The sequence below is a fragment of the Manis javanica genome, chromosome 1 (genome assembly GCF_040802235.1).
Source record: "Manis javanica isolate MJ-LG chromosome 1, MJ_LKY, whole genome shotgun sequence".
NCBI classification, from domain to species: Eukaryota; Metazoa; Chordata; class Mammalia; order Pholidota; family Manidae; genus Manis; species Manis javanica.
The window spans coordinates 166,834,935-166,862,925 of NC_133156.1; the positions used below are offsets into that span (position 1 = coordinate 166,834,935).

The window sequence follows — 27,991 nt, forward strand, 5'->3', positions numbered from 1 at the left end:
GGCTTTTCCATTCCCTGACACCTTCAGGATGGGGACTTTGGTCTTGTCAAGGACAGCCCTGATGACAGAGAAATAGGGAGCCCCTTTGCTCCCCTGGGGAGTTTCTGCCCCCTGGGCCTTGGGTGATGAGTATTGAGGGTGTGGACGGAGACTGGCCGGCTGGGGAAGGAGACATGGCTGGGCAGTGATTTCCGGGGTCTGTCTGCAGTCTTCCAGCCAGGAACCAATGCCCTCCCAGGCCTGCTCACCCTGGAGGATCCCATCTGATGCCACACTCAATTTGGGGCAGACCACGCTGTCTCCATCTGTGCCATCTGGGCTCCGGCCCTCTTTCTGCATGGCCGCCCAGACCTGCCTCCTACCAGTTGCCTGCACTGTGGCTGCCACGAGAGGAGTGACCATCTCCTGCTGTTACTGAGCTGGACTGTACCAGCCACTCCCTTGACCCATGGGGACAATGGCTGGGTTGCTGGATTTCTGTCAGCCATCCCAAGACTTTTCTAGTCCTGGGGCCCTGGGGACATTGGGACAGCTTCCCTGGGTGGGTGAAACCTTTTACATCCTTTCAAACCCTTCATCTTCCATGCTTCTCAGTAGCTGCCTGGGGCCTAAAATATGGCCATTACACACAAGTTCATTAAAGGAAAAGCAAGCACCTATAATTTGACAGGACCCAAACCTACTATTTCAGTAGGTAAGGTCTATACCTCAATACAGTAATCACTTATTTCCCTTGTGTGTAGGGAACTTGTGCTTTTCTGGTTGTCTGGGCATGGATCTCCCTGAGAAAGCAGTCTAGATGGGAAGCAAGGCCCGAGGGACTCATCCTGGGGCTGGGTTGCCCAGTAAGATTGACACATAACAAGTGTTCACATTAAACTGGAGGGGTCAGGGAGTTGGTGGCAACCCAAGGGACTCAAAAGTCCCCAAACTGCCTCTGGCCCCACTGTTGTCATCTGGTTGTCCATGTACAGACATTTCTCTTTATACTGGAGAATAAGTTACTTTTAGACCCTCAGCAGAAGGGAGGCACACTGCAAGCCCAAGAGGAACCCTTCCCTCTGCTCACCCAGGCTGTTTCCCGTCTCTGCAGAAGGGGCTGGGGTTGGAGAGCATGACTAGTAACTGGGTGTACTGCCCAGGCAGCTAAGAAAATCAGATGATCCCCGGCTTATTTCAAGAAAGGGAAAGTGCGAAAAAGCTCCAAGGCAGTCTGTAGTATCAGAGGCAAAAAAGAAAAGCTGCCTCCAGAGAAGCATCAGACAGGTCAGTCATTCACATTGTAGTGAGAAAACATAAACATGTTGGCATCACCTGAACATGTCAGTTTCACCTTGGAGCTCCTAAGACCTGGGCACTTTTTCTGATTGCTTAGCTAAAGATTGTGTCCTCCCAGTAGGAATCTAACTAGTAAGGTAATGTGCTCATTCAGTAAGGATGTCTTGCCTTCTGACCAGGTGCTGTTAGGGACTGGGAAGGCAGCCTCGCTCCCAGACTTCTGGCTGTGATCAGGAACAATTCCTGCTCCTTATGAATCAGATTCTGTCTCTGAACAGTGGGAATGGTAGACATACTCATCTCAAGGGACTCTAGTGAGGAGAAAATGAATGGCATTTTCAAAGAACAGGTCTGTAGTAAGTGTTCAATGCATGTTAAGGGGAAGAAAGTTGAGGCAGACACAGGCCCTGCTGTCATGTAGCTCTCCAAGCAGGTAGAGAAGAACAAGACAGACCTGAAAAGTATGGGAAGGCAGACAGACACTGGAAAGGAGGTGCTGGGTTGAAGGGTGGCCAGGAGTTTACTTTAGGCAGGTCAGGATCTGAGAAGGAGACTTCTCAGTGAAAGAGGAAGACAGGAGCCTGGCTCTCAAGGACCAGGTGTAGATTTTCATGGCGGAGGAAAACAGCCAGTGCAAAATGACATGGTGGCAATGAGCTTGCGGAGGTGTGTGGAGAAACACCCCTCCGGCTGGGTTTGGCTGTGGTGCCCCCAGAAGCAGCACCCCACCCCCTCCACTGCCTCAGTCAACTGCAGGAGACCCAGCCTTCCAGGGAAATCCAGGTGTCTGTCTCCACAAGTCACATAAATCTTGGATCATGTGTGAATGTGCACACACACTTGTGCTGCACTGTTAAGCAACCAGTGACCTGGGGTGACCATTCCTGGAAGGTCTGTGTGCGGGTCCAGGGGACAGTTGGGAGAACCAAGAGGCACCGCTGGCAGATGGGGGGCCTTCTCTCAGCTCTCGCCCTGGTTCCCGTGGGCTGAAGAAAGAGGCAGAATGTGCTTTCCAAATGGACAGACGAGATGCCATACGGTGCATAAGGCAGCCCCGCCACCTGCCAGCCAAGAGCCCTTGAGCCTCTGTTTCTCTAACTGTAAAGTGGAGACCAACACCTGCCTACTTAATAGGGTTGCAAGGAGGAGGGAATGAGATTCCTAAGTCATTCTGAGTCCGCACCCAACATGATGGAGAACACTTGGCAAATATCTGTGGAATTATGAATAAATGAGAAGGTGCAGTGTATTAAATTTCACAAAACATGTCGCATTTCTGAAGCTAGGAGGTCCTCAAGTTGTGAAAAGAGGGGAAGGGAGGGCCCGGGGAAGGGAGGGCCCGAGTACCAAGCGGGATGTAGCAGGGGACTGCTGGTTGTATAGCCATGGCTGTGTGTGTGTGTGTGTGTGTGTGTGTGTGTGTGTGTGTGTGTGTGAACTGAGCTTCCTGGACAGATGTTAGCTGGGCAGCAAGCAAGTGGAAGAATACAGGTATTAAGACGAAGATGATTGTGCTGGGCTCACACACACTTCTTTCACTTACTCATTCGTTCATTTGTTGGTTCATCTTATGTGTACTCAGATTCTATACTCAGTGATGAGGATTCTAAGTTGTCCATAATGCTTCTGCCCTCAAGCATGCAAAGGTGAGCTGGGAGAGTGTCCGAGGGCAACCGTCAAGGCCAGCAAGGGGGTGCTGGAAAACAAGGAACGTCAGGAGATGGGCAGTGGTGGGGCTCTTGGTGGTCCTCCAGGGACCCCTCTGTAAAGAGGACCCAGCCATCCTTCACGTTGGGGTCTGGGAAGAGCACACTGGAGTTCAAATCCTGGAGTGTCCCTATGGCCAAATAACAACTTGGCCTCCTCGCCCGTAAGGTGGACATAATAATGGTGCCCACATTCCAGAGCTGTCATGAGCATCTAACGAGACTTGTGTGGACTGTGGTGCTGGTGCTGGCTCCCAGCTCCTCTGTTGTCATTGCTCCCCTGGCCATTTTAAGAAACAGACAAGAAGGGACCTTGGGGTATAAATACAGAATTATGGGCAGCCAACAGAAAAACCCAAATGCTCTGAGCTGAGCACCCCAGGGTGCAGAGCCCCAAAGGGAAGCTTGGGCTGGAGGACTGTGATGGTTAATTTTATTTTAAAAATTTACTTTTCTGCCATGGCACCCAGATATTTGGTCTAACCAGTGAGACATTGCTATGAAGGTATAGTTTAGATGTGATTAGCATTAGGTCAGTAGACTTTGTGTAAAGTAGATGGCCTTCCACAATGTGGATGGACTACATCCAAAAGACACGGGTGCCCCAAGACGGAAGGAACCCTGCCTCCGCACTGTCTCAGGACCCGACCTACAGCATCAGCTCTCCCCTAGGTCTCCAGCCTGCCACGTTCCCTGCAGATGGGATTTGCCAGGCCGCACAGTTGCACGAGCCAGTTTCTTAAATTAAATCTGCCTCTCATTCTCTCTCAGTCGGATGTGTACATATACAGTGTATATCCCGCTAGTTCTGTTTCTCTGGGGAACCCTAATCCATGGACCTTGGGCAGCTCCCCAGGTGAAGTTCTCTCCATTCCTCCAGGAATGTCTCTTTCTCTCCTCTTCTATGGGGCAGCGTAGAGGTCACTGGAATGAGAGAAGGCAAGGGAGTTTTAACCAGCCTCTAAGTTGGTCTAAAGTTAAAATAACTTCTGGAGAAAAAACATGCACGAGTTCGACATGACTCAGATGTGAGGGCTGGCTTCAGGCCTCGGCAAGCAGGCACACACTTGGCAACGTGCTCGGTCCTTTCAGAGACCTAACGGCATCCAAGCAGCTGTGTTCCCGTCCACAAAGTGCTGACGGACGCATAGCTGTAGCTGAGGAGAAACCAGCTGAGAGACAGCCCTCCGAGGTCCGCGGGGTCATCCGTGGCCGCCTGAAGGGGTGTTGGGGCTCTGTCACCAAGATGGCTCTGGGAAATTATCACTGGGAGGAAGACCATCGAGCCAGGTCACATGAGAACAAAAGCCTCGAGGACCACTCCGGGGCGCCCACCCAGCTCTGGCGCTTCCCCCAGCACTTCGGTGCCTACAGGGCAGGCTCTGGGTGTGGATTTTGTTTATCAGTTGAGCCGGAACAGCAAGCAGGCCTGGTTGTAGTGGGAGGGGTCACTACATGACCTGTAGTCATGCAGTGACCTACTGGGTCTGGGCACGTGGACCCTGTGAGTTGGGGGGAGACACACATCATCTTGGTCTGTGCCCACCCCTGGGCCAGCGGATAGGGGCTTGGGGTAAAAAATGGCCCTGGAGGCCCACCTCTACTTAGTGTCAGAGAAAGGGGGGTTGAAGCGAGAGCCTCCTTACGTCCACCAGAGTAAATGTTGTGAGCCAAGGGGTTGGGAGGGCGGAAGACGGGTGAGATTTTTCTGGGGGTGGGTGTGGTCGATGGGGTTAGGTTCTGTGGCTTCCAGAACCATCTATTCCGTGTCCAGACCAGCTTGGGAAGGGCTGGTGAGGGTGGCTTCTGTTGCTGCTTCTCAGGTTCTCCTGGTGTCGAGTTTGATGAGGTGCCCACCCCGTTCCACTCTCTGAAGAGTCTGATCACAGAAATAGTGAAGCTTCATCCTTTTTTCCTTAAAGATGGAAGAATCCCACTGCATGTCTTTCCTTGGTTCCATTTCAAATAAGTTATTAACTCAAAGAATCGGAGACTTTTTAAATGTATTGTCAAGGGCATAAGCTAGGTGGAAGGGATGGGAACTTATACTGCTGGAGGAAACCTCTCTAAGAAAAGTGCTACAAATGAGGGTCCCTTGAGGGTCCTGAAAGAAAGTGGGGCTTGACGGGGCATCCTCAGCCTCTGGGATGTGCCCTTCCTTCCTGGACATAGAGCCCACCCCGCCAGCCCTGTCTGGATTTGACCTTGGCCCAGTCACAGCTTTGACCAGCCTTCCTGCCTGACTGGGAGGTCGGCTCTGGGAGGGGTGGGGAGTCTGTGGTGGCTTTTTGCAGTTGGGTTCTGAGAACCTGAGGTGGGAAGAGAACACCCAAAGCCAAAGCCAGCCCTTCACTGTGGCAGGGCCAGGCTGAAGTACAGGTGGGTGACACCTGAAGGTCTGGCCTGCTTCCTGTACCCCAGCCTCAAGGGTCCTTGAAGCTCCCTTGGACTGACCTGGTTAAGAGCTGTGTTTACAAAGAAGGCAATGATTTGTTCCGAGGCCATGGCTCCTCTTGGCCCAGAGCAGGAGAGGGTGGTGGTTATGGGAGGAGAAGTGGCAGACAAATGGCGGCCCCTCCCCAGACTGACAGGAGCACTGGGGAACAGAAGTGAAATTGGGGCCCAGAGCCCAGCAAAGTGCTCGATTAGCTCACCTGAAAATGATTGGAAAACCCAGAGTCAAGAAGGAGGAGCTTCTACAGAACATGCACCCTATGGTCCAGCGTATGCACGATGGTACTTGTGTGTGTGAGCGTGTTTCTCATCCAAAAGTTTAAACCAAGAAAAAGTTAACAGTGGTTGTCTCTGGTCATGGGACACATTCTTTATTTTGAGAAGGGGAAACACTTAGGTCCTCAATACCCCTTGCATGACCTCACTTGCTCCCATAATGCAGGCCTTGTGAGCATTTACAGGGTCTGCAAAGATCCCAGCCTTGTCACCCAGCCTCGTCACCAGCCTTGCAGATGAGCTCAGTTATGCCTGTGATGAGGTCCAGCCACAGATTCTGAGCATGGCTCCCAAGGGGGCCATATAAGCACTCTGGGATGAAGGAACTGCGCTGTTCGGAGCAGCTGCAGCACAGACTCATCAAACCTCGTGTCAAAAGGCAGTAATTCTCTCAGTTTCCCTGGCACTCTGCCCTGACCCTGGCATGTGGTCTGGCCAGGAGAACAAGCACCTTTCTTTTTATTTTTTCCCTTGGGAACTTTCTTTCTTTCTTTTACCAGTTTTATTGAGATAGAATTGACATGCAGCATTGCATTAGTCCAAGGTGTACAATGTAATGATTTGATATGTCTGTATACTGTGAAATAATCACCACCAGAAGTTTAGCTAACATTCATCATCTCACATGGTTACAGATTGTTTCTTTCTTGTGATGAGAACTTTTAAGATCTACTCTCTTAGCAACTTACAGATACACAGGACAGTATTGTTTACTGTGGTCACCATGCTATATGTGACATCCCCAGGAGTTATTTATCTTAACTGGAAGTGTGTGCCTTCTTTTTATCACCTTCACCCATTTCTCCCCCAACCCCCTCTGCCAACAACCAATTCTTTTGCTGTGTCTGTGAGTTTGGTTTTTTTAGACTCCACATATAAGTGAGATAATATGCTATTTGCCTCTTTCTGTCTGACTTATTTCATTTAGCACAATGCCCTCAAGGTATATCTGTGTTGTCACAAATGGCAGGATTTCCTTCTTTTTGTTTAATTGCTGAATAATATACTACTATATATATGTATATAGCTCACAATTTTTAAAACCATCAGTGGACACTTAGGTTGTTTCCTTATCTTGGCTGCGGAAAATAACACTGCAGTGAACGTGGACACGCAGGTATCTTTTCAAGATACTGTTTTTGTTCTCCTTGGATAAATATCCAGAAGTAGAATTGCTGGATCATAGAGTATTTCTATTTTTAGTTTTTTGAGGAACCTCTGCACTGTTTTCCATAGTGGCTGCACCAATTTACATTGTGCAAGAGGGCCCCCTTTTCTCCACATCCTCGCCAACACTTGTTATCTCATGTCCTTTTGATCATAGTAATTCTAACAGGTGTGAGGTGATATCTCAGGATTTTGATTTGCATTTGCCTGATAATTAGTGATGTTGAACATTTTTTCATATAGTTGGGCGTATGTATGTCTTCTTTCGAAAAATATCTGTTCAGTTCCTCTGCCCATGTTTTAATTGGATTGTTAGGGGGCTTTTTTTGTTTTTTTTAATAGGGAATAAAGTTTATTTTGGCAGATAGTGTTAAACAAAATTAAAGTTGCATACATTAGTAACATAACTCAACATCCTTAATTTGGTATAAGTGTGACAAATTTTCTTGATTTCCTGTGTTCTGCTATATCACCATAACCTAAACTGCTAAAACCGCTATGCTGAAATTTAGCTTTACTGTTTTCGCTTACGCTCTGATTCCAAACAAAACTTTTCATAAGCTTCTTCTATCTCTGGGTCCATCTCATCATCAATATCATCCAAGTAAGGATCACCAGCCCCTGATAAATCTGTTCCATTTTCTTCATAATCTGGAAAAAAGTCTTCTCTTTCAAGTAACTCTTGATATTTCTCTTGGTAATCTGGATCAGCTGCAGTGAAAGGAACACCATCGGAGGAAGTATAAAACGTTGGTTCATTCATAAAATAGTCAGGATCATTTTCAGGTGTTGCTTCTCTGTATGTTGAGGTTGCGTGAACTCTACCCCAGTTACTTGATTGGAGTTCTACAAGCTTCAAGAACATCTGTTTCACATCTGTACTGCAATTTGCATCAAGGACAACATTTTCAATTTTCTGAATAATTTCTTCCATATCAGTCTTTCCTTTTTCCTTCCAGGCATTTTCCAAAACTGACCCTGTCAACTTCAGTAATTTTACTGCACATATTAAGTTGTCATCCTTAGGATTAGAAAAGAGAGCATTCGACAACTCCCGAAGACCAACCTGAAGAATATCTGCTCTTGTAACCTGTCCATTTGTTCCCTGATCTCCAGGTTAAGATACAGTTCTCCCAAAAAGAGAACAAATGCATGGAATCATTTTTGAGTCACTTCATCCCCTTTTGTAGCTTGATCTTTAGCTTCATATTCAGTCCAACATCTTTGAAGTAACAACTGGTGGAAGTTGCCACTCTGTGGGCTAATTGTCAGATGATGGGACAGGTAATTACACAGGTGAGCTCCCATATAAGAGAAATTTGGGATAGACGTGGCCTGTTGATAGATGAATTCCACAAGTTCTTGCAAAGCATCATCCGTTGTAACCCAGCCATGAAGGGTCTCTGCAAACTGTTCAATTTCAGTTTTAAAACTGCCAGGCTGCTCTGAAAGATGATTCAAAAAGTCCTGAACATATTCTGATAAGAGTTGGATTATCCTCACAGCCATCCTCATAGGATTCTGTATAATTAGAAGAATAGCCTGATGGATAAAATTCAGGGGCGTTCACAGACAGCTTAGACATTAATACAGGCGCTACAATCACCTAGGGTTTAGCCATTGCTGACTCCAAGTTCTGCTTGGGATATTATCTTGTGAACTAGGTGGAGCTCTCAGAGGCCCGTTTGTTCTGGGGCCCGATCAAAACCGTCCGACATGCTCCTCCTCCTCCTCCTGGGGCCGCTACCGCTGCACGGCGGACACGGGGGAGGCGCCGCGGGTCGGCGTCGCAGCGCTCACTCGGGCCTCCTGTGTTAGGGTTTTTTTTTTGCTGTTGAGTTGTATGAGCTCTTTATATATTTTGGATATTAACCGCTCATCAGATATATGATTTGCAAATATTTTCCCCCATTAGTACATTGCCTTTTCATTTTGTTGATGGTTTCCTTTGCAGTGCAGAAGCTTTTTAGTTTGATGTAGTCTCACTTGATTATTTTTCCTTTTGTTATCTTTACTTCTGGTGTCAAATCCAAAACAGCATTTCTAAGACCGGTGCCAATGAGTTTATTCCCTATGTGTTCTTCTAAAAGTTTCATGGTTTCACGTCTTAGGTTAAAGGCTTTAACACAATTTGAGTTAATTCTTTTGTGTGGCATAAAGTAGGGGTCCAGTTTCATTCTTTTGCATGTGGTTGTCTAATTTTCTCAACACTATTTATCAAAGAGACTATCTTTTCCCCATTGTATATTCTTGGCTCCTTTGTCATATTCGACTGTATATGTGTGGGTTTATTTTTGGACTCACAAGTGTCTTCCTTGCACCAGTTTGTTCTGTTAGCAACACCCCAGCAAGGTTGGAGGCAGGGGTGGACCAGGCCTTCCCTACACTCCCTCAGCAAGTCTGCCCAAGCTCGCCGTCTCCCTCCTGTCTGGGATGCTCAGTGTGCTGGGCTTGAAGTTCTTTGCACTGGGAATGGTGAGATGAGCACATTTCCTCTGTATTGAACTCTTGGAAGGAAAACAGTTGGTACCAGTTGTCCACATTCTGGGTGCCAGGCAGGACTCGGGGGAAGTGCAACTAAAAGCAGAGGACAGTTGTGCCCAGACCCAGGAGCACTGAGGTTAGACATGCTTGCCTGCCCAGTGGCCAAGTGAAACCCGAGACTCGTCCCTCCACACACTCTGCCCATTTTTCTCTGCTTACTGAGCCCCATGTCACCAGCCCCAGGTTCCCGGCAGAAGCCTTGGCACTGAGCTCCCCCTTCTCTGTCCTCTGGGACATCCAAGGCCCAGCAGCCCTGCCCCAGCTGTCACAGCCCTGCCTGGTGTAGAAGAGGGCGGCAGTTGCTCTCCTGGCTCAATGTGGGAGGGAGGTTTGCCTGCTGCCTCCCCACTTCCTGCCCCCAGCCCACACTCCCTAACCTGACCTTTGCACAGGAGTTAGAGTTCCACCCTGGCGGGATAGTTGGCGTAGGTCAGAGAATTATCAATCACTAGTGCAACTTAGCAAGGCCACTGGACACCCAGGGCGTGTGAAGAACAGACAAGAAAGGACATAAAACGGTCTGAGCATGGAGGGCTGGCATGGAAGTCAGCAGGGCTTCCAGTCCTGCCCCACCACTCCTAGGCCACGTGATTCAGGGAAAGTCTCTTGACTTTCTGCCTCTGTATCTTCATCTCTGAAATGCAGACCATCCCGGGCCTCCTTCCCAGGGTGGCTGCTAGCCCTAAGACTTCTTGAAGAGGCAAATAGCTTTGTAAAGTGAAGAACTTCACAAATATAATTACACATAAGCCCGAAGCCATCTTATAAAAGCAATTCCTTTATCTTTTTTTTTAAAGGAGGGGATGTGGGTGTGGGAAACCCCGTCTGGGTGGGATGGCTGTGCAATGCTGGGCAGGGAGGGCATGGCAGGAGGTCGCTGCCTGGGTACGCGAGGGCCCGTGTGGGGAGGACCACAATGGGGGAGGAGGAAGGAAACTTCTTTCCCAGCAATTGCGTTTGGGGAGCGGCCCAGTCAGGCCCTGGTTAGGGTGGAGGCCAAGGCGCCCCCATGGATTAACGAGTTCCAGGGGCAACTGGGGATTCAGCTTTGTCAAAAGCATCCATTGACTCAGGCCCATGAGTCATGCGTTCGGGGGAGTCGCCAATGTGCTGCGGCCTGGCAGCCTCCTGGGAGAGCAGCGGGAGCCCCGCTTCCACCTCTGTGGCAGCTCTCTGCTGGCAAGGCTGGAAGCCACCCAGGCTGCAGAGGCCACTGGACTCCCGGCCGTCCTGCTGCCTTGTGGACCATTTTCTGAATAATGAAACAAATGCTCATTGTAGAAAAAAGTTAAATATAAAAGATAAAATTAAAATGACCCATAAGCCTATCCTCGAGATAACTATCCTGATGTCCTTGTGTGTTCCAGGCAGGTAATAGGAGTCAGGTTAGGGCAGACTATGCTGGGGTAACACACAACCCCCAGGGGGCTCTCCCCCACCCCCGGGCCAGGTCACTGTCACTACCTGCATACCTGTTGTATTCACCCTTCGCACTCCTGTTCATGTTCCGTTTGTGTCTTAAAGGCAATGGAGATCAGGAACCTGGAGACTTTTATCATTAAGTAGGATGCTGGGTGTTGCTGGAAGCATGAGTCTTCTTTTTGGGTTCTTTAAGCTTTTTAAAAATCATCAGAATTGGGGTTGACTTTTATGGAATGCTTCTTCAACTCTACTGAGATTTTATTTTTATTTGCCCTGTTACATTTTTATAATCTGAGCACCCTGATTTGCCTGTCTTACATGTCTGATCATACAACTGCTTTAAAAAATGTCTAAGGGAAAAAGAAAGAAAAAGCTCACCAAGGCCCAGATTTCAGAGCATTCATCTGGAGTGCAGAATTAGGGAGCGTCTTCTGTAACAGATTAGAGATTATTATGCACTTTAGGTTCAAATGTTGTTCAACCCCCTGATCATTTAGATTCATCAGTCCTGCCCTTTGCTTTGAAAGTGACATCTTTTGTTGAGGAGTGACCTGGGGCTGCGAAATGTGCCCTACAATTTGGTTCCTTAAGTGGCAGAAGTTGGGTCACCCTGTGAGGCCAAACTTTCACAAGGTGCTTGGTGAGCCGCTAAGGTGTTTTGGTCCTAGGGGTCTGGGTACTTCTGGAAGTCAAATGCAAGCATGCCAGACTGAAACGGCCACCATGGGGGTGGCTTCTTCTCTCCCCAGAACTGTCTCAGCAAACAGCAGCTCCTCACAGCCATCCGCCAGCTGCAGCAGCTGCTGAAAGGCCAGGAGACACGCTTCGCCGAGGGCATCCGCAACATGAAGAGCCGGCTGGCTGCGCTGCAGAGCTCTGTGACCAGAGTGGGCCCGGATGCCCCACCCGGTGGGTCCCGGATCAGCACCACTGGGGCCCCAGGACCCTCAGGCCACTCACCTGTGGGCTCCATCCTGTCCTGACCTGGGGTTCCTGTGTCCCCAACCTTCCCCTGCCTAGCCTTCTGTGGGGCCCATTTCAAACCCTGGTTGGTAGAGGTGCATGGTGAGTGTGCCAAGAGGCATCTGCTGGCTCTGTGTCCCCGTTTGAATGTTCCCCTTTCCCCTTAGGCCTTTGCATCCAGCCACAGTGACTCTCATGTCTACATCTTATCTTTGCAGAAATGTCCAAAGGCACCATTCCATGAGCTGCTTCTCCTTTCCTGTCCCTACCTGGGGAGACTCCAGTTGGTTCCATTTTTTAAAATTTTAATTAACTATTTTTTAGAGCAGTTTTAAGTCCCAGCAAAATTGGATGGAACACTCACTTGTTCCCATGTGCACCTCCCTGAGCCCCCACACAGTCTCCCACCAGCAGCCCTGCCTCCATGCAGTGCTCCTGGTCAGTCCATGAAACAACACGGGCCTCAGTTTTCCAGGCATGGAAATTAGTCCTCGGATGTGAGTCCCATTAATGCCAGTGGGTGGGATGGGGGGCCTGCTGAGGGCAAGTCCCGTCCATCTGGTGAGGTGACAGCATTCCCCCGCACTCCCTCCCCCAGGCTGGGACCCTTACAGACACTGGAGGCTTCCTGACAACAGCTTTCACAGCTCAGGCCCAGGACCAGCTGGATTTCCTCTGGCCCTCACCAAGGTGGTGGGGCCGGGGAGGCGGCTCTCGTGTTTGTTCTGTCACGAGCCTTTGGAAGATCTGATGCCATCTACTCACTCACAACACACTTGTCAAGGGCCTTTGTTGTGTGAGATAAGTTCCCCAGGGAAAGTGCTGGATTTCCTACCTTCTCAGAAATTATGGTAGCAAATCCAGGTTCTCAACCACGCTGAGCCGACTCCTGTTTTCCTTGGCTCCGTGGGTGCGGAAGTGGACCAACCTGCCCAACTCCTCACACTTTCCTAGGCGCTGCAAGGAGCCCTTGGTGGGGCTCATTGCCGCCAGACCCTGAGAGGCAGGCAGGACATCCTTTTTTGCTACAGTTGGGGGAAACTGAGGCCAAGAGAAGTAAGCTAGCAATAGCAGGTCCCAGATCTGGTGATTTTTTTCTTCTGCTAGAGGCTCAACACAGATTTTTTTGTTTTTGGGGGACAGAGCTCCTGTGATCCCCGGGAGTTTCAACAAAGCTGCCCTGCCCATGTTAGAGGCCCTTCTGTGCACTAGTACAGACAGAGAGGTCACCACTCTGAAGTGAGTAGCCCTCTTGTCACTGGATTCAGGGTCATGTAAGATTTTTTAAAGTGGGCAATTCTCTTTAAAAAATTGCCACCAAGCATTCTGTCTGTCCCATGAATTGGACATGGGGGCAGGCCCCTGTCAGGATCCCCACTGCAGGTGAGGAAGGGGGACTTCGTCTGAGCCTGTGAGCAGCCAGAAGCTTGCCCCAGATTGAATTGCAGATAGTGGGAAAACTATCTTTCTCGTTTGTTTGTTTTTAAGGGCATTTGCTGGGAATCAGAAGAATATCTCTAGTCTTGGAGAATTCTTGGCCTTTCTCTTTCTGACTTCCAGTCTGTGTATCTCCCTCCTATCTTCCCAGGCTTTCTTTCCTGGGAATGGCACAACTGATGGCTTCCGGGCTTATTCAGACAGCCTCATTCCATCTTTTATTCCCAAATCGCCTGGATTGCTTCACTACTGATCTCATTCCTTACCCATGAACCTACCTCCGGAAGGTGCCAAGAGCTTCCCCATGGCCCTAGAGACTCACCAGGTCATCCTCATAGTGGGAGAACCAGCCAAGGCTTGTCTCCTTTCACTGCACAGAGGCTTTGGCTCCTAGTTAGAGCTGTAAATAGATTTTTAATTAACACGTATCCATCCGTTAATTCCACTCACATTTATTGAGCACCTACTATAAGCCATGTACTGTTCCATCTATTCAGGTATATTTACCTGTAAGTTGCTCCAGCAGGTAATGGGGTCTTTTTTTTTAGGGTTTTCATTCCTCATCCCAAAAGAGACCCTACTCCTTTCCCTCAAGGCATTTTCGATCCTTTTCAGCACAATCAAGCAGCATTTAAAAGATAACTATAAAGGCATTAATCTGCAGGACTGAGGCAGCAACTTGGGAGCACTGAAGTGTTGGGATGTGAGCTCACACTGAGTTCCTTCTTGCCAGGTTATGACCATGGGTGCTGAGCTGGAGGCTAACTAAAGGAAGGTGGCCTGGCAATGGGCAGATGCCCCCCAGAAGCCGAGGGCACTGAGAGCAAGGGGGGGGACAGGGGCCCCTGATCAGTGTGAGGGCAGATGCTGCCCTCATGCCGGCTGCTTGGGGATGCTCTCTCACTGCAGCCTGCCCAGCTGAAGCGATGGCTTCCTTTCATTTATCTAAAATCCTAAAAGTATTTTTACAAATGTCACTGAGAACTACTTGATAGTATTTTAGAAGTGGCTCTGAATTTCCAGGTAAATGAAATCCAAGTCCAACCTGTGCCACCACTCTTGTTAAACAAGCACCAACCACATGTGGCCCTGAAAGGATGGGGCTGGGGGGCAGGGTGGCTTCCCCGGAGTCTGTCTACAGCCCACAGCAGTCCCCTGGGAAATCCAGATGGCTCTGCTACACAGCACAGCCAGGGCCCGGCCTCTCCTCCACTCCCAGTGCCCACATCTCAGGGTTTTGCTTCCTGCCCGTTCCTCTCTCACACTCAAGCTACCTCCAGTGTCATGCTGTTGCCATGTGAGTAAGTCACTTCACCTCGGCTCAAAGCCTCCAGTGGCCTCCTCACACAGAGAGCAAGTTGCCTGGCCTCCTGTTTGCTTTTTGATGTCCTGTGAAACTCTGCTCTCTCTTACTCCTGTTTCCTCTGTGACTTCATCCCTAACTATCTTCCAGCTGGTCCATTCCACTGCAGCCACGGTGGTCTCCTTGATGTTCCCCAGACCTGCTGGGCACACTCCTACCTCAGGGCCTTTGCACTGGTTTTTCGTTCTGGCCTTTCCAGATATCTGCAAGGTTGTGGCTTCATCATCTTCAACACTTTGCTCCAAAGAGGCCTAGTCTGCCCACCACATTCAAAATTGCACCCCTCCTCTGGCATCCACAGTGTTATTCCCTACTTCCATTTTCTACATGCCACTTATCACCTCTTTTCACACTGCCATTTGCTTATGGATCTTGATTACTGATTGTTTCCCCTGGTAGATGGGGGATTCCTGAGAGCTGGGCTTTGTTTGGCTCACTGATTATCCGAAGCACCTAATAGAGCGGCTGGTGCCTGGCAAGAACTCCATCAGCAAGTTTTCATTCATTCATTTGCTCAGAATTATTTACTGGGCATTCAGTGTGTGCCAGGCACTGGGCAGGTCAGGGGGGACGCCACAGGGACACCCAGCCCAGCAAAGCCCCTGCTCTCTGGGACTGCATTCTGAGGGAACAAATACATCAGTCAGATGACTCCCATGGTCACAGATGCCAAGAAGAGAGCAAAGTGAGCTCACAGGATGGGAGCGCCTGCCGGAGGTTCTAGCCCAGCAAGGTGGTCAGAGAACTCTGGGTGGGGGGAGCCGTCAAGTTGAGGCCTGAAGAGTAGGAGGGAGCCATAGATGGGAATTTCTGGGGAAAGAACATTACAGGCAGAGAAAAGAGCAAAAGGCGAGGTCCAGAGATGGGGCTGAGCTCGGCCTGTTCAGGAGACCTCAGGAGACAGCGCAGCTGGGGTCACACACCTGCGGGAGTCCCAGCTCTGATCCTCCCACATCGCAAGGCCCTGAGCCAACATGCAGTGTCTCTGAGCTGTGGTCTCATCTTTCACTGAGCAGCATGTGTTACCCACGCCAAGAGGGCTTTGAAGATCCCATGAGATGCAGCATATAAAATGCTCACAGGTGCAAAGGCTGGAGCAGGCATCATGGGGCCTTGTGGTTGAGAGTGATATCTGAATGACCGCGGTCCTTCTGGTCTTCCCAGTGTCCTGTCCTGCTTTGAATGCCCTTCCGGATGGCAGAAAGTTTGGAAGCAAGTACTTAGTGGATCATGAAGTCCATTTTACCTGCAACCCTGGCTTCCAGCTGGTTGGGCCCAGCAGTGTGGTGTGTCTTCCCAATGGCACCTGGACGGGGGAGCAGCCCCACTGTAGAGGTACGGTCCCTCCTCCCTGCCCCCTGGCTGGACCTGTCCAGGGGTCTGCTGGACAGAATGGGTCATTCCATGGGACACCTTCTGCCTGATTTCTCCACCATTCCTCAACCACTAGACAGCAGCCAGCATGCCTGGTGAAGCACCCCCACACTAGGCTCAGGCTGGCTTCTCTCTGCATGACTCTCTAACCCTTGCAACAACTTAGTCTTGTGTTGCATATGGGGAAATTGAGGCATGCAGAAGTGAAGGAATGTGCCCACAGCCACACAGATGGGATAAGGCTGTGCAGATTCACTCCCAGACACTGACCCCAGAGTCTGTGCTCCCCAACATCTCCCTCTGCTGGATACTGGTGACTGGCTCTGATCGACATTTTGGGGCTGTAGGTTGTTGATGAGGCTGTTGATGACTTGGGCGAGGGAGGGAGGGTGAGGAAATTCCTAGAATGCCCTTTGTGTCCACTTTGGGACTCGGTATAGACAGGCTCCAGGAGAGACCACTGGAATGAGGGGGAGACAGGGAAAGGTTCTCTTTGCTCTGTGCTAGGCTTGAATACAGTACTTCTTGATATGGAAGATAAGGAGAGCTGGCATGCATAATTTGTTGACTCTTCAAAATCTGTGGTCAAAAAAACCATGGACACCAGCCATTTTCAGAGCTGAGGCAGAATGTCCATGAGTTTAGTTGAAACAGAAATAAAAATATTACATAAAAATGTTGTAAAGAGCAGTGTAGAGAGGACTGTGCATAAATAACTTGAAAACATACAGGCCCTTCAGAAAACATGCTGTTTTAAGATGGATTGTGTGGATTGACACGAGGAGCCCAAGGCAACTGTGCTCGTGGGTTTAGATGTCCACTTCCCATCTCCTGCGAAAAACAAGGACAGGTACCGGCTCTCAGATCTAGCTGGGAACCAGCCAGGAAATACAAGTCACGTAACATGCAAACACCTAGGGAGAAGCCCAGGATCTGGATTTGCTGTTGGCCTGCAGGTCTCCATCCAGGGTAAGCACCTTCTGGGTGATAAACTATGGCAGCAGAGGTGGGGACATGACCTTAGGTTGTGACTGCTTTGGGTGTCTGTATTTTCACTGACGGATTGAGGTACAGAGCCCCGCTGATCCTTCCCTGGAGCACTCTGGCACCTCTGCTGGCTGCATCATCCTCCACGGGGCTCTTCCCACCTCCTACCCATCATGGACACTCAGATGGTGGCCGACTCCTCACTGCCACACACAGTGCTACGGTCTGGGTCTGTCCTCGTCGCTGCTGGGCCATCGATCTGGAATTGGTGTGGGTGGTAGTTGGCTGCACGCTCACTTCCTCTAAACTGCTCAGAAGGGCCGCACCAGCCCACTCCCCGAGTAGGGCAGAAGCACTTTTACCCATGTGCTATTTTTTCTGTCTTGTTCAGATATTATCCACGTATTCTGTCCTCCATATGATGTGTGCATTTATAGGAGCATGATGGAGTTCAAATGAAGAGATGAGTTCATCAGAGAAGACAGCTGAAATAATGCACTCTTAAGCAGATAGGTAAACATCAGAGGCTCAGGAACAGTCATACGAGATGGCTTGAGGAAAAGAACACCTAGTGACTGGACAGAGGCAGGGACCTTAAGCTCTCTCACAGCCTGGCTCCTTCAGCAGCTTGACTCGGATGCCTTCCTGGAGGATCTGGACACGCCGGCCAGCTTCCCTTTTAAACTTGCGTGTTTCAGATATGTATTAGTATCGTGTCTCCCTGCAGCAGGACCACCTCAGTGGGAAAGAAGGTCCTACTGTATCAGGACATGTGTGCTGGGGTTCTCAAACTTTTAGGAGCTTTGGAGTCAGCCAGAAAGCTTGTAAAAGGTAGGCTCTGAGGCCTCAACAGACCTACTGAGTTGGGGGAGATCTTTACAGATGAGATTTGGGAAATCTGCATTTTAATATGATTCTGACATAGACTAAATCTTGAGAAACACTCCTTTGCTGCTTCTTGCTGCTGCCAGAATCTTGAAAATTTTGAAGCACTGATGCATTTTGGGCCCTGAGCAATTGGAGCCGCCTGCCACAAGCCAACCCCAGGCCTTGTCGACCTGACTGAGCACGTGTCAGCTCTTGGCCAGGTGAGACATAGCTGCGCATGTTCACTTCCACCTGCCCTGACATTCTGAGAAGGCCAAGCTGTCCCTTCAAAGATCAGGGCACCCAGGCCTGCTGAGCAGGCACCTTCCCTGCAATGCGGTCTAAGTTCTGGGAGGACCACTGCCAAGTATGGCCTGCAAGTCTGCTGGCCTCCCCATTGTCCAGCATGGTGCTTCTCCTGATCTCACCCTGGAACTTCCCAGTTCATCCAGATTTGCCATGCTCTTCATCCTCCCTCACCTCAGCCTCCTTCCTGACCATCTGTCCTCCCTGTCCCTATGCCGGAGGGCTGCTTGCTGCTGTCCTTTGCACCTTCACTGGGACCACGTGGACCATCTAAAGCCGGGGAAGGATGGGCTCAGGGGATGAGGCAGTGGCCAGTCACACTGAGATCTTAGGTGGATATTTTTCACTTCTTTAAGTGTAAACAGGCATGCGAGTTCACTCTGTGTGGTGACGGAACATAGACACTTGTTACAGCCACGGGCTCCATCAGTGGCTGGGCATAACCTCTCCCCAGTTAGTGGGCGGTGCCTGCATTGACACTTCCATTCTCAGCAGGAATTTATGTGATTAATGATACGGCCCCCAGTAAGAGCCTCAAAGGGGTGCTACCCAAGCCCATCGGGAGGGAGAAACAGTGTTTTGATCTGCTATTTGGTGACCAATGTAGCAGTGCTAACCGCGTGGGCAGGACACAGGCTGGAGTTCCACAACCTGGTTAGCCCCTCCACCAGGAACCTCCCCTGCACACCTGCATGTATCCACCTCCTTTGCCATGTCAGCAGTCTTGTAGTCACTGTGTGCTGTGACCAGGGCGGAAAACAGTCTTCTTAATCACAGAGACTCATTTCCGTGTCAGGGTCAGTGAAAATTTGGCAGCTTCTAAAAATTGCCCCTGACCCCTTCCTCAGTCAGCGGCTTGGAAAGAAGGCGATGAACCCAAGCGGGCATAAAAGGAAATTGCGCATAATTACACCATGAAAAAAATCCAGTGGGCAGAGGTTGGCTCCAGAGCTCCAGAATGGAAAGCAGCCATTTGGTTTCCTGGATCATTTCCCTCTTTCCCTCTGTTCTTGGAAGGGCTTGTTTTTTTTTAAGAACTGAAGTTTTCTGAATCGGGGGAACCACAGTCACAAAACTTGTTCCTTTGACAACATGGGTGACCTAACACAAAACTTGAGAGAAACAGATACCTCTGTCCCTTACCACATGCTGGGAAAAAAGATGAGTGTTTAGCAATCATCGCCACTCTGTTTTTTTTTTTCTTTTTTTGACCTTTATTAATTCATTCAACCAGTTTCCATTGAGTACCAGTTATGCATAAGGCATTGTGCCAAATGCTAGGATTCAACGCTGAGGCTGACTGCACTGCCTGTCCTGGACGGGCTCACGCAGTAGGTAGGGGAGAGCACAGTGGTAAACGAATTGCCATTTGTGGTCAGGGCTTTGCAGGGGCAAACAAGGGACTGCGAAGAAACTGCATGGGGGCAGAAACAGTGGAGGGCCCCTCTGAGAGGGCGACCACGGTGCAGAGACTGGAAAGATGAGTAGGATCTAGTCACGTGGGGAGCAGGTGGTGGGCGGCTTGGGAAGAGGCTGTTCAGTAGGAAGGATTAATGTCGGCCCTAAGGAAGGGAAGAATTTGGCTTGGTTGAGGAAATGAAAAAATCAAATCTTAAGCCATGTGGCCGAGGAATGTGTGAGCTGAAAATGCGCATGGCCAGGAGGAGAGACACACAGGCCGCTCTTTCAGCCTTGGAAGCTGCATTAGGCAGAATTTCCTCCCGGTGCGGTAAATGGGCTTAAGACGAGGGCCATGGTGACCGCAGCTGTGCATTGCTGCTGTGCAGAAAATGTGCTGGAGGAGTGGCTCTTGCTGCCTTCCCATGTGGGCTGTGAGGGTCAGAGAGAAGGCGAGGCTCCCAGGCTCCACGTGGGGGTCAGGGTCACTCACAGAGGCAATGAAGACACAGTCATGGATGTAGGTTTGTTTATAAACTACCTGTGTGAGGGTTATTGATAAGAATTCCATTTTGGTCATGTCTGTGCAACATCCTAGGGGAGAATCATTCATTCAGCCCATGGAGATCATGCAGTAGAGCACCGTGCGCGGGGTGCAGGTCCAGTGAGGACCCAGCACTGCTGCCCTCTGCTCCTTGTAATCTGAGCCATCAGCAAGCCCACTGGGCTGGACACTGGCTGGACAATGCTTCACTCACATGGAGAAAAGGCAGCAAGCTCAGCTTCCACAGAGGGGGCGGGACCCCGTGGCCGCAGGTCCCTCTCAGCAGCCAACACCTGGCAATTCCCTCGTGTGTGCCCCTCTCTTGCTGAAGGACCCCAACTCCTTCCCCAGGGAGCCTGAAATATTGAAAGCCAAGGTTTTGCCTGGGGCCACTACATACACACTTGCTGAGCTTGAAACAGGGACAGATATTCCCACAGGAGGTGGCAAGCCCAGCACAGGGTATGTGGGCTCTCTATCTCCTGTTAAGTGTTGGAGGCCGAGGCTTATTGTTCAGCCAAGCAGGATCTAAAAACTGCCTTTCCCAACAGAGTTGTCAGCTGAACTGTTGGATGTAAACTCTGGAGCTCAAGGTAGAGGAAGGTCAAAGAGAGCAGTTGGGAGTTATGAGCATAATGATAGTATTTAAATCCTTGGACAGTGGTAAGACCACCAATAAGGAGAGGGTAGAGACAGGAAAGAACTGGCTCAGGATGGAGAGCTGTGATCAGTCACATTGCCCACTACATCCCCAGGACTCACTTGTCTTATAACTGGAAGGTGGTTCACTTTTGGTCTCTGTATTTCTTATAAACCAATCACTAACTCCAGATCAGATTCAGGCAAGAGTTCTGCTTTGTTTGGACAAGACTTCTGCCAGAGTCCCCGCTGTTGGCCATCTCTGTTCTTGGGATGCTGTGCATTAGTGACACCAGTCGATTTCTGAAAAGGGACTCGGGTGGCAATACCCCAAGTTCTTGCACTTTCAAAAAGGGTGCAGTACCTCTACTAGATGCCAGTTGGATTGGACATTAAATGCCTGGCTCCCATTTTCTTTCCTGGAGTATCTTAAGTATGTTCCTTCATGTCCTCTGTTGTAACTGATACTCTTGATGCCATCCTAAGTCTCTTGGTCTTCGTCCCTGGATGCCCAAATAATTTTTTTCATTTCATTTATAATGTAGTCATTTTATTAGGATCCATCTCAGTCTGGCCTTTCTGGGCCAGTTTTCTCAGGTGTATGGTTCATCTTCTCAATGGGAAACGTCATTTGCTGGAGTCATCTGGCCCCTAGCAACTCTTAGAACTTTCCACGGCAGAGGAGGCTCTAATGGCAGGGGAATCGAAATTGAGCCCAACAAGAAAAATCAGTGCAAATGAAAGAGATGGCCCAGAGAAAAGTGGGAGAAGAGAGCAGAGGGTTGAGCTGGGAAAGCGTGAGCCACAGTGAGGTGGGACAGTGTGTCAGGAAGTTAGAAAAGCTATGCAGGAAAACTTGTTTCCCCTAATAGGAGTAACAGAAAAGGACTTGTGTCAAATCTCATACAAACTCTTACAAGAAAATTGAGAATAAAAAATTTCTACAGACAATAGGAATGCCGAAAGACATGCCTATAAAACAGATGAAGACTATAACCTAGTATTTCCATACAAACTGAAAGCAACTTACAAAAGATAAAAACTATGAAAGGACAGGATCAATAAAAATGAGAAAACCTCAAACAGAGATTGGAGAAATGGAGATTTTGCAATGATATGACAGAACACAGGAAAGAATAAAAATAAAAGGGAAAAAAATCAGACCATGCATGTTAAAACTATAGCTCCATTCCAGGAAAATAGTAAGTGCTCACAATATAGTAAATTCACACAGAATTATCCTCCATTCTCCTAGCTTGCCAGCCTCTGCTAATGCCCCTCTTTACTGCTCTGAGGGCACCATGCATGTAACTAATTGCCACAGCCAGGGACAGATGTGAATGTGGTGGCAACCAAATCTCAGTCAAGACAAAGACAGGGTGCCAGGCCTGGGCATTGGGCCATGGAATGCCTCTAACTTCAGATCATGATAAGACACAAAGAGCATCTCTGTAAAGCCTGTCTAGGAATGAAAATCCTGCACAACCAGATCCAGACAGGGAGACAGAGCATGGGGTGCCAGGGCATCAGAGTGGTTCTCTGTTGAGCCAGGGATGCCCCACCACTGGCCCCTGTTCCCCCACGAGCCAGGTGCAGCCAGGCCCCGTGCCTTACACTGGAGGCCCTGCAGGTCCCACACTGAAAGACGTTAGTGTTCACATCCTTGGCCTCTGTCCACAGATTAATGGCCTAATGGCCTGTCACTTTCAGCCTACTGTTGAGCAATGATGGCATGGAACAATGGATAGAAATGGGAATTCCAAGCTTGGCATTCCAGACAGATGCTTGGAAACTGGCTGTATGAAGACAAAACGTATGGGAGAGAGAACAACCAGACTAAGGTTACTGAGAAACTGAAATGCTCCTTCCCCAGGAATAAGCAGCACTTGGATGGTCTGGGTCCTTTCGTGGGTAATAGAAACTGTGTAACAGCCTGCAGCACATCCTACTCACAAGGGGGCTGAAGGGAATGTGCAGTCCCTGCAACCCACCCCCAGCAAGGCTGCTGTTCTCATCAGGAGCGAGGCACCTTTGTCTTCCTCTTGATAGGCATAGCAGGGAAGGATGCTCTTCTGCCAGCAGGAACAGCTTTCCCATTTTCCTTCCCAGGACGCTGGAGTCAAGCCCATGAACTGACAAACCCTCTCTCTCTGGTGGAAAAGGCCTGTGCACTGTGCATTATCACTGGGTGTAAGAAATTCATAACAAGCAGATGTTACCTCTTTTTCTAATTAGAAGACTTAGAAATGTTCATTGTGGAAAAATGGAAGTGCACAAAAAATATAAATAAATAAAGAAAAATGACCTGTACTCCTACCGCACAGAGAAAAACCTATTAAACTTTTAAATATGTATCTGTCCCTAATATATAGCTTTTCCACAGGACTGTCTTGTGCATGAACAGGGAACATTTCCCTTTCCCAACACTAAGGAAATGTTGAGGATAAGAAATTTGGAGAGGGTTGATTTTCCCTACCTGTGGCCATTCTGCTGGGCCATCCCTCCCTCTCAGAACTCCCCTGAATTGAGTTCATATTCCAAAGGCATTCTGCCTGGATGCATGCTGGCAGGGAGTTGGGGGTATAGGTAGGGCTTAACTCAGAGACAGTGTGGACACTTTTGCACCACTACAGTTATCTATACTGCATTTTAGAAAATGGTGCCCTTGGGTGGAGCGTGACTGGGTGATGGGCCAGCTTCCTTAGCAGAGCTCCACGTGGGCACAGTGTGTGTGAGAGTACGTGGTGTGCTGAGTGGAGGGTGGGCAGCCATTCAGCCCCATTGCCCCCTCCCAGCTCTTGCAGGGGCAGGGGCAGTGGCCAGCACAGAGTGGGGAGGTGGAAAGCCACCATGTCAAGCAAGCTACCCCATCTTTGATGTTTGGGTTTTAGAATTAGAACTGATGTACTTGTACTTGAAAATGATTTATTTTCCTAGATGTCAGTGAATGCTCCAGCCAGCCTTGTCAAAATGGTGGGACGTGTGTAGAAGGAGTCAACCAGTACAAATGCATCTGTCCTCCAGGAAGGACTGGGAGCCACTGTCAGCAGCAGGCCCAGACAGGTACGTAGCCGTCATGGGCAGGGTGAGGACATTCCACTGCAGAGAGTGGAAAGCCCGCCCCAGTGCAGATAGGGCAGGAGCTCAGTTCCCCACGTGGGCAGTGGGCTCTTCACCCGTCCACACTTCTGCTTCTGAGAGTTGATTATTTGGGATGGAGTTTAGCTCTTTGGTGTAACAGAGTTTTGATCTTTTTAATGGAAAAAAAAGCCACTGGAAGGACTGACTCCCAACTTGACAACTCCCCAGACTGGGACTGGCTGGAGAAGTTCCTGTGCTCCACCTTGCCTGGTCAGCCTTTCCTCTGCAAAGCAGCTTCTCCTGTCAAATACTCCCATCACATGCTACAAAATTAGTCGATTTTACTACCGGATGGAATATTTCAAGCTGAATAACTAGATGTCTCATGAGGTTATTGTCCACATCCTGAGTCTCCTGGGCTGTTCACTATGGAAACAGGCTCAGAGCAGGGCCTCCTCCTACTTAAAACAGGAAGGAAAAAGAAACGGCCCCCTTTCAGCCTGAATGTGCTGGTTCTGGGCTCTGAGTGTTCTGAACCCTGCACGCCAGGGCGCCTGCTGTCAGACCTTTAGGAAATTGTTTCTTGGGTCTGGGGGCGCTGAAACGGCGGCGGGGTGGGGGTGGGGGGGTGGGCAGAGTAAGCAGGTGCACCTGAAGCGCACTCAGGTCTTCACATGAATGGCCCAGCAAATGACTGGGTTCTTCCTCACCTGGTCCTCCGTATGGAGCCTTCCTTCTCATTAGCTCTGCCAGGAAAGCCTCTCTCCAAATATTTTTATTGGTAATCGTTCAATATTTTCTTCTATTGTGGTAAAAATATGCAAACATAAAATATACCATTTTGAGTACATTCGCATTGTTGTGAACCATCTCCACCATCCATCCCCAGAGCGCTTTTCATCCTGCAGAACTGAAGCCCTACCCACGAAGCGTTACTCCCCAGTCCCCTGGCCCCACGTCCCCCAACAGTCATTCTTTTCTATGAGTCTGTCTCACCCCATAAGTGGAATCGTACGATGTGTGCCCTCTAGCGTATCCGATTATTTTTGCCACCGCATCCTCTACGATCCCCTGAGCGCATGAGAGCTCTAAATCCTTTGAAAACTTTCAAGAACCAACACGTTTTGCTGAATAGCAGACAGATTTCTGGTCTTGGTTAAAAAAGAAAAAAAGGCTTAGCCACTTCAGAAAACATAAAAATCACAACAGTAAATAAGAACAACAACAGGAAAAGAAGTGTTTTAAACCCCAGTGATAACGGTTAGCATTTTGGTGCTTGCCAGGCCTCGGAAGCGAGACCACCTCCTCCGCGCGGCCCGGGGCGCTGCTGCGTGTGTGGTTCACCCCCTGTCCTTCCTCCCCACTCCGGGGAACTCCGAGAAGCGGCCGCACCCGGCTCGGCTCTCCTCCCGGCCTGCCCGGGTCGCTCCCACGTGCCGGGCACTGAGGGTGTCCTCTCCCCGCAGGCGCCGCGCCGGGGACCGTGGCCGGCGACTCCGCCTTCAGCCGCGCGCCGCGCTGCGCGCAGGTGGAGCGGACGCAGCACTGCAGCTGCGAGGCGGGCTTCCACCTGAGCGGCGCCGCCGGCGACAGCGTCTGCCAGGGTAGGTGGCTCCGCCGAGGGCTCGTCCCGGGGGAGCCTGGCCGTTCGCCACCTACTGGTTGTCAGAACCTGGCCAGGGTGCCACCCAAAGCAGGCAGATAGGCCAGAAGAGCCGCGAGCCCCCTCCCTCTCCGTCGTGGCTGCAGTCACAGAGAGGGTGGCCGACAGCCGCCCGGGCTGGACGGGGCCATTCCCTGACAGACCCATTTCCTGGGCTCCTCTGGCTTAGCTTTGTGGACCCGCCACTTGCCCTCACCTCTCCCGATTACCGAAGTTCCTTCTGAAAACAGCTCAGACCTGAGGGTTGAAACCTGAGTCAAATGGTGCTAACAGCCTGTTGTGCAGCAGCAGAAACTAGACTCTCACTCCACTCTGAAGATTGGGGTTCGGGTGAGCCTACAAACCAGGCGGGGGACCTGAGTCTGTGGCCCCGCGCCTGCTCTCTGGGCTGCCAGAGTTGATGTGCCAGCCTCTGCAGTCCCCTTGAGTGTTAAGCCTCAGGCAGAGGAGCCCGCCAAGGGCCAGCGCCTCAACTCCCTCTCACTCCTCCCTTCAGCCCTCTGTGGGCTGCGGCTAGGGAGAAAGCGGGGTCCGCCTCCTCCTCTTCTGGGTGCTCCACCTGGGGGTAGAGTTTGCTGGCCACTCCAGCCAGCCCAGCCACTTAGCCTCAGCTGCCATCACCTGCAGGACCTGGGGTGCAGGGGTTCTGGGTCACAGTTGATGGACACCAGCCACATGGCTCCGGGAGTCATACTGGGCACTTCTATCCCCAGACGTGAATGAATGTGAGCTGTACAGGCAGGAGGGGCGCCCTCGGCTCTGCATGCACATCTGTGTGAACACCCCAGGCTCCTACCGCTGTGCCTGCCCCAGTGGATACCGGACCCTGGCTGACGGGAAGGGCTGTGAGGGTGAGTAAGGCTGCAGCAGAGGCAGGGGCTGCAGGGCTGGGGGGAGGCCAGCTGGCCCCAAACAAGGCTCCAAACTATGGGGGAGAGGGAGAGCAGAGGGCTCCTCCGCGGGCTGTTCACTGCCCAGTGACATCCTCCTGGGGCTCATTGCAGGACTGAGAAGTGGGTAACCTGGGACTGGAGTAAGAGAAGGCACCCAGATAGCTGTCAACCCATCCATCCACCCATCTACCCACCCACCCCTCCACTCATCCATCCATCCACCCATCTATCTTTCCATCCACCCATCCATTCATCCATCCATCCATCCATCCATCCATCCATCCATCCATCCATCCATCCATCCATCCATCCACCCATCCATCCACCCATCCATTCATCCCGTAAGTATGCGTATAGGATTGTGCAAGGTTGGGGAGAAACAGCCTCCAGCTGGGAACGCACTGTGAAGGGAACAGAGAACTCATTCAAAGGAGAGTGAGGACGTCAGCATGGGGCATGGGGTAGGCTGAGTAGAAGGTCTTCCTGAAGACTTGAATCTTAAGGGGCGTGCCACCGAGGGGAAACTCCAGGGCATTCAGGCTGGGGAGGAGGCAGGTCTGAGAGAAGCACTGTAACACTCGTTTGTGCTTCCAGCTCCTCAGTAACCCATCACTCCCCAGGGAGGGAGGACGGGACTCTGGGAGGGGAGCTCCCCAGCATGGCCCTGCAGCACTTCCATGAGACCTGCATCTCAATTGGTTAAGGAAGATGGGGTTTCCCATTTCAAGAATAAGTGTTGGGGCTCTGGGAAGTTCACCACGCATGAAGCCCTGCATTTCCGTGCCAGTCAGGGCCTTTTACACAGTCCTGTCAGTGATGGAGGGGCAGTGAATGGGGGTGAGGGGTCCTTCACCCTCACCAGGTTTCCTGTATTTCAGATGTTGATGAGTGTGTGAGCACCCAGCACTTGTGCCCCCGGGGAACCGTGTGCATCAACACTGGAGGAGGCTTCCAGTGCGTCAGCCCCGAGTGCCCCGAGGGCAGTAGCAACGTGAGCTACGTGAAGACGTCTCCCTTGTGAGTATAGCCACGGCCACCCATGGTTGGCCATGCTCCTCTCAGCCAGGCTTCCCAGGGTGCTGGGCCAGCCGGTCTAGAGGCTCGTGGGAGAAGGTACAATTATGTTGGAGGAAAGACTAAAGGCAGGGAGCCAGAAGCCTGGCTTCCCTGAGCTCCCATCTCCCTTCAGTGGTATTACAGCTCTGCGCATTAGACGCGCTGCTGCTCCATGCGGTTAGGTCTGCTGCTGCTCTGTGCCACAGAGCTCAGCTTGCCTGTGATGTCCCAAGTGCCCCTGTGGGCACATGGAAGGTGACTGGTCACCCCGGCACAGCTGTCAGGCAGGGATGCCAGGGGGAAGACCGCTGTGGTGACCATACCAGGAAGCAGCATATGTTACACACATTTGGGAAAGGATTGTTTTCTCCTGTCATGTAGCTAGTAACTGGCAGTCACGTCATGTTTCCTACGTTCTGTAAGAATCTTTGCATTCTATCACTCTGCTTTTCCACTCACACTAGGAGGTTCAACATCTAGTAACCTCAGCACCTAACAGATTTTTTTTTCAAAAGGTGGGAGACAGGCTTTTGAGGAAATTACTACAGCTATCACAAAGTACATGCATTTTCT

The 27,991-nt window shown here is 50.5% G+C and overlaps 1 protein-coding gene and 1 pseudogene across 1 annotated transcript in view; one reads left to right on the forward strand and one right to left on the reverse strand.

Moving 5' to 3' along the window:
- FBLN7 (fibulin 7) overlaps positions 1-27,991 on the forward strand; it is a 39,546-nt gene that overhangs the window by 9,707 nt on the left and 1,848 nt on the right. The window contains exons 2-7 of the mRNA XM_017646824.3: positions 11,597-11,756; positions 15,775-15,945; positions 23,663-23,788; positions 25,273-25,410; positions 26,183-26,320; positions 27,241-27,379. Of these exons, the coding sequence (XP_017502313.1) occupies positions 11,597-11,756; positions 15,775-15,945; positions 23,663-23,788; positions 25,273-25,410; positions 26,183-26,320; positions 27,241-27,379 (872 nt within the window). The remainder of the gene's footprint in view (positions 1-11,596; positions 11,757-15,774; positions 15,946-23,662; positions 23,789-25,272; positions 25,411-26,182; positions 26,321-27,240; positions 27,380-27,991) is intronic.
- LOC108388349 (polyadenylate-binding protein-interacting protein 1 pseudogene) lies at positions 7,217-8,599 on the reverse strand (annotated as a pseudogene).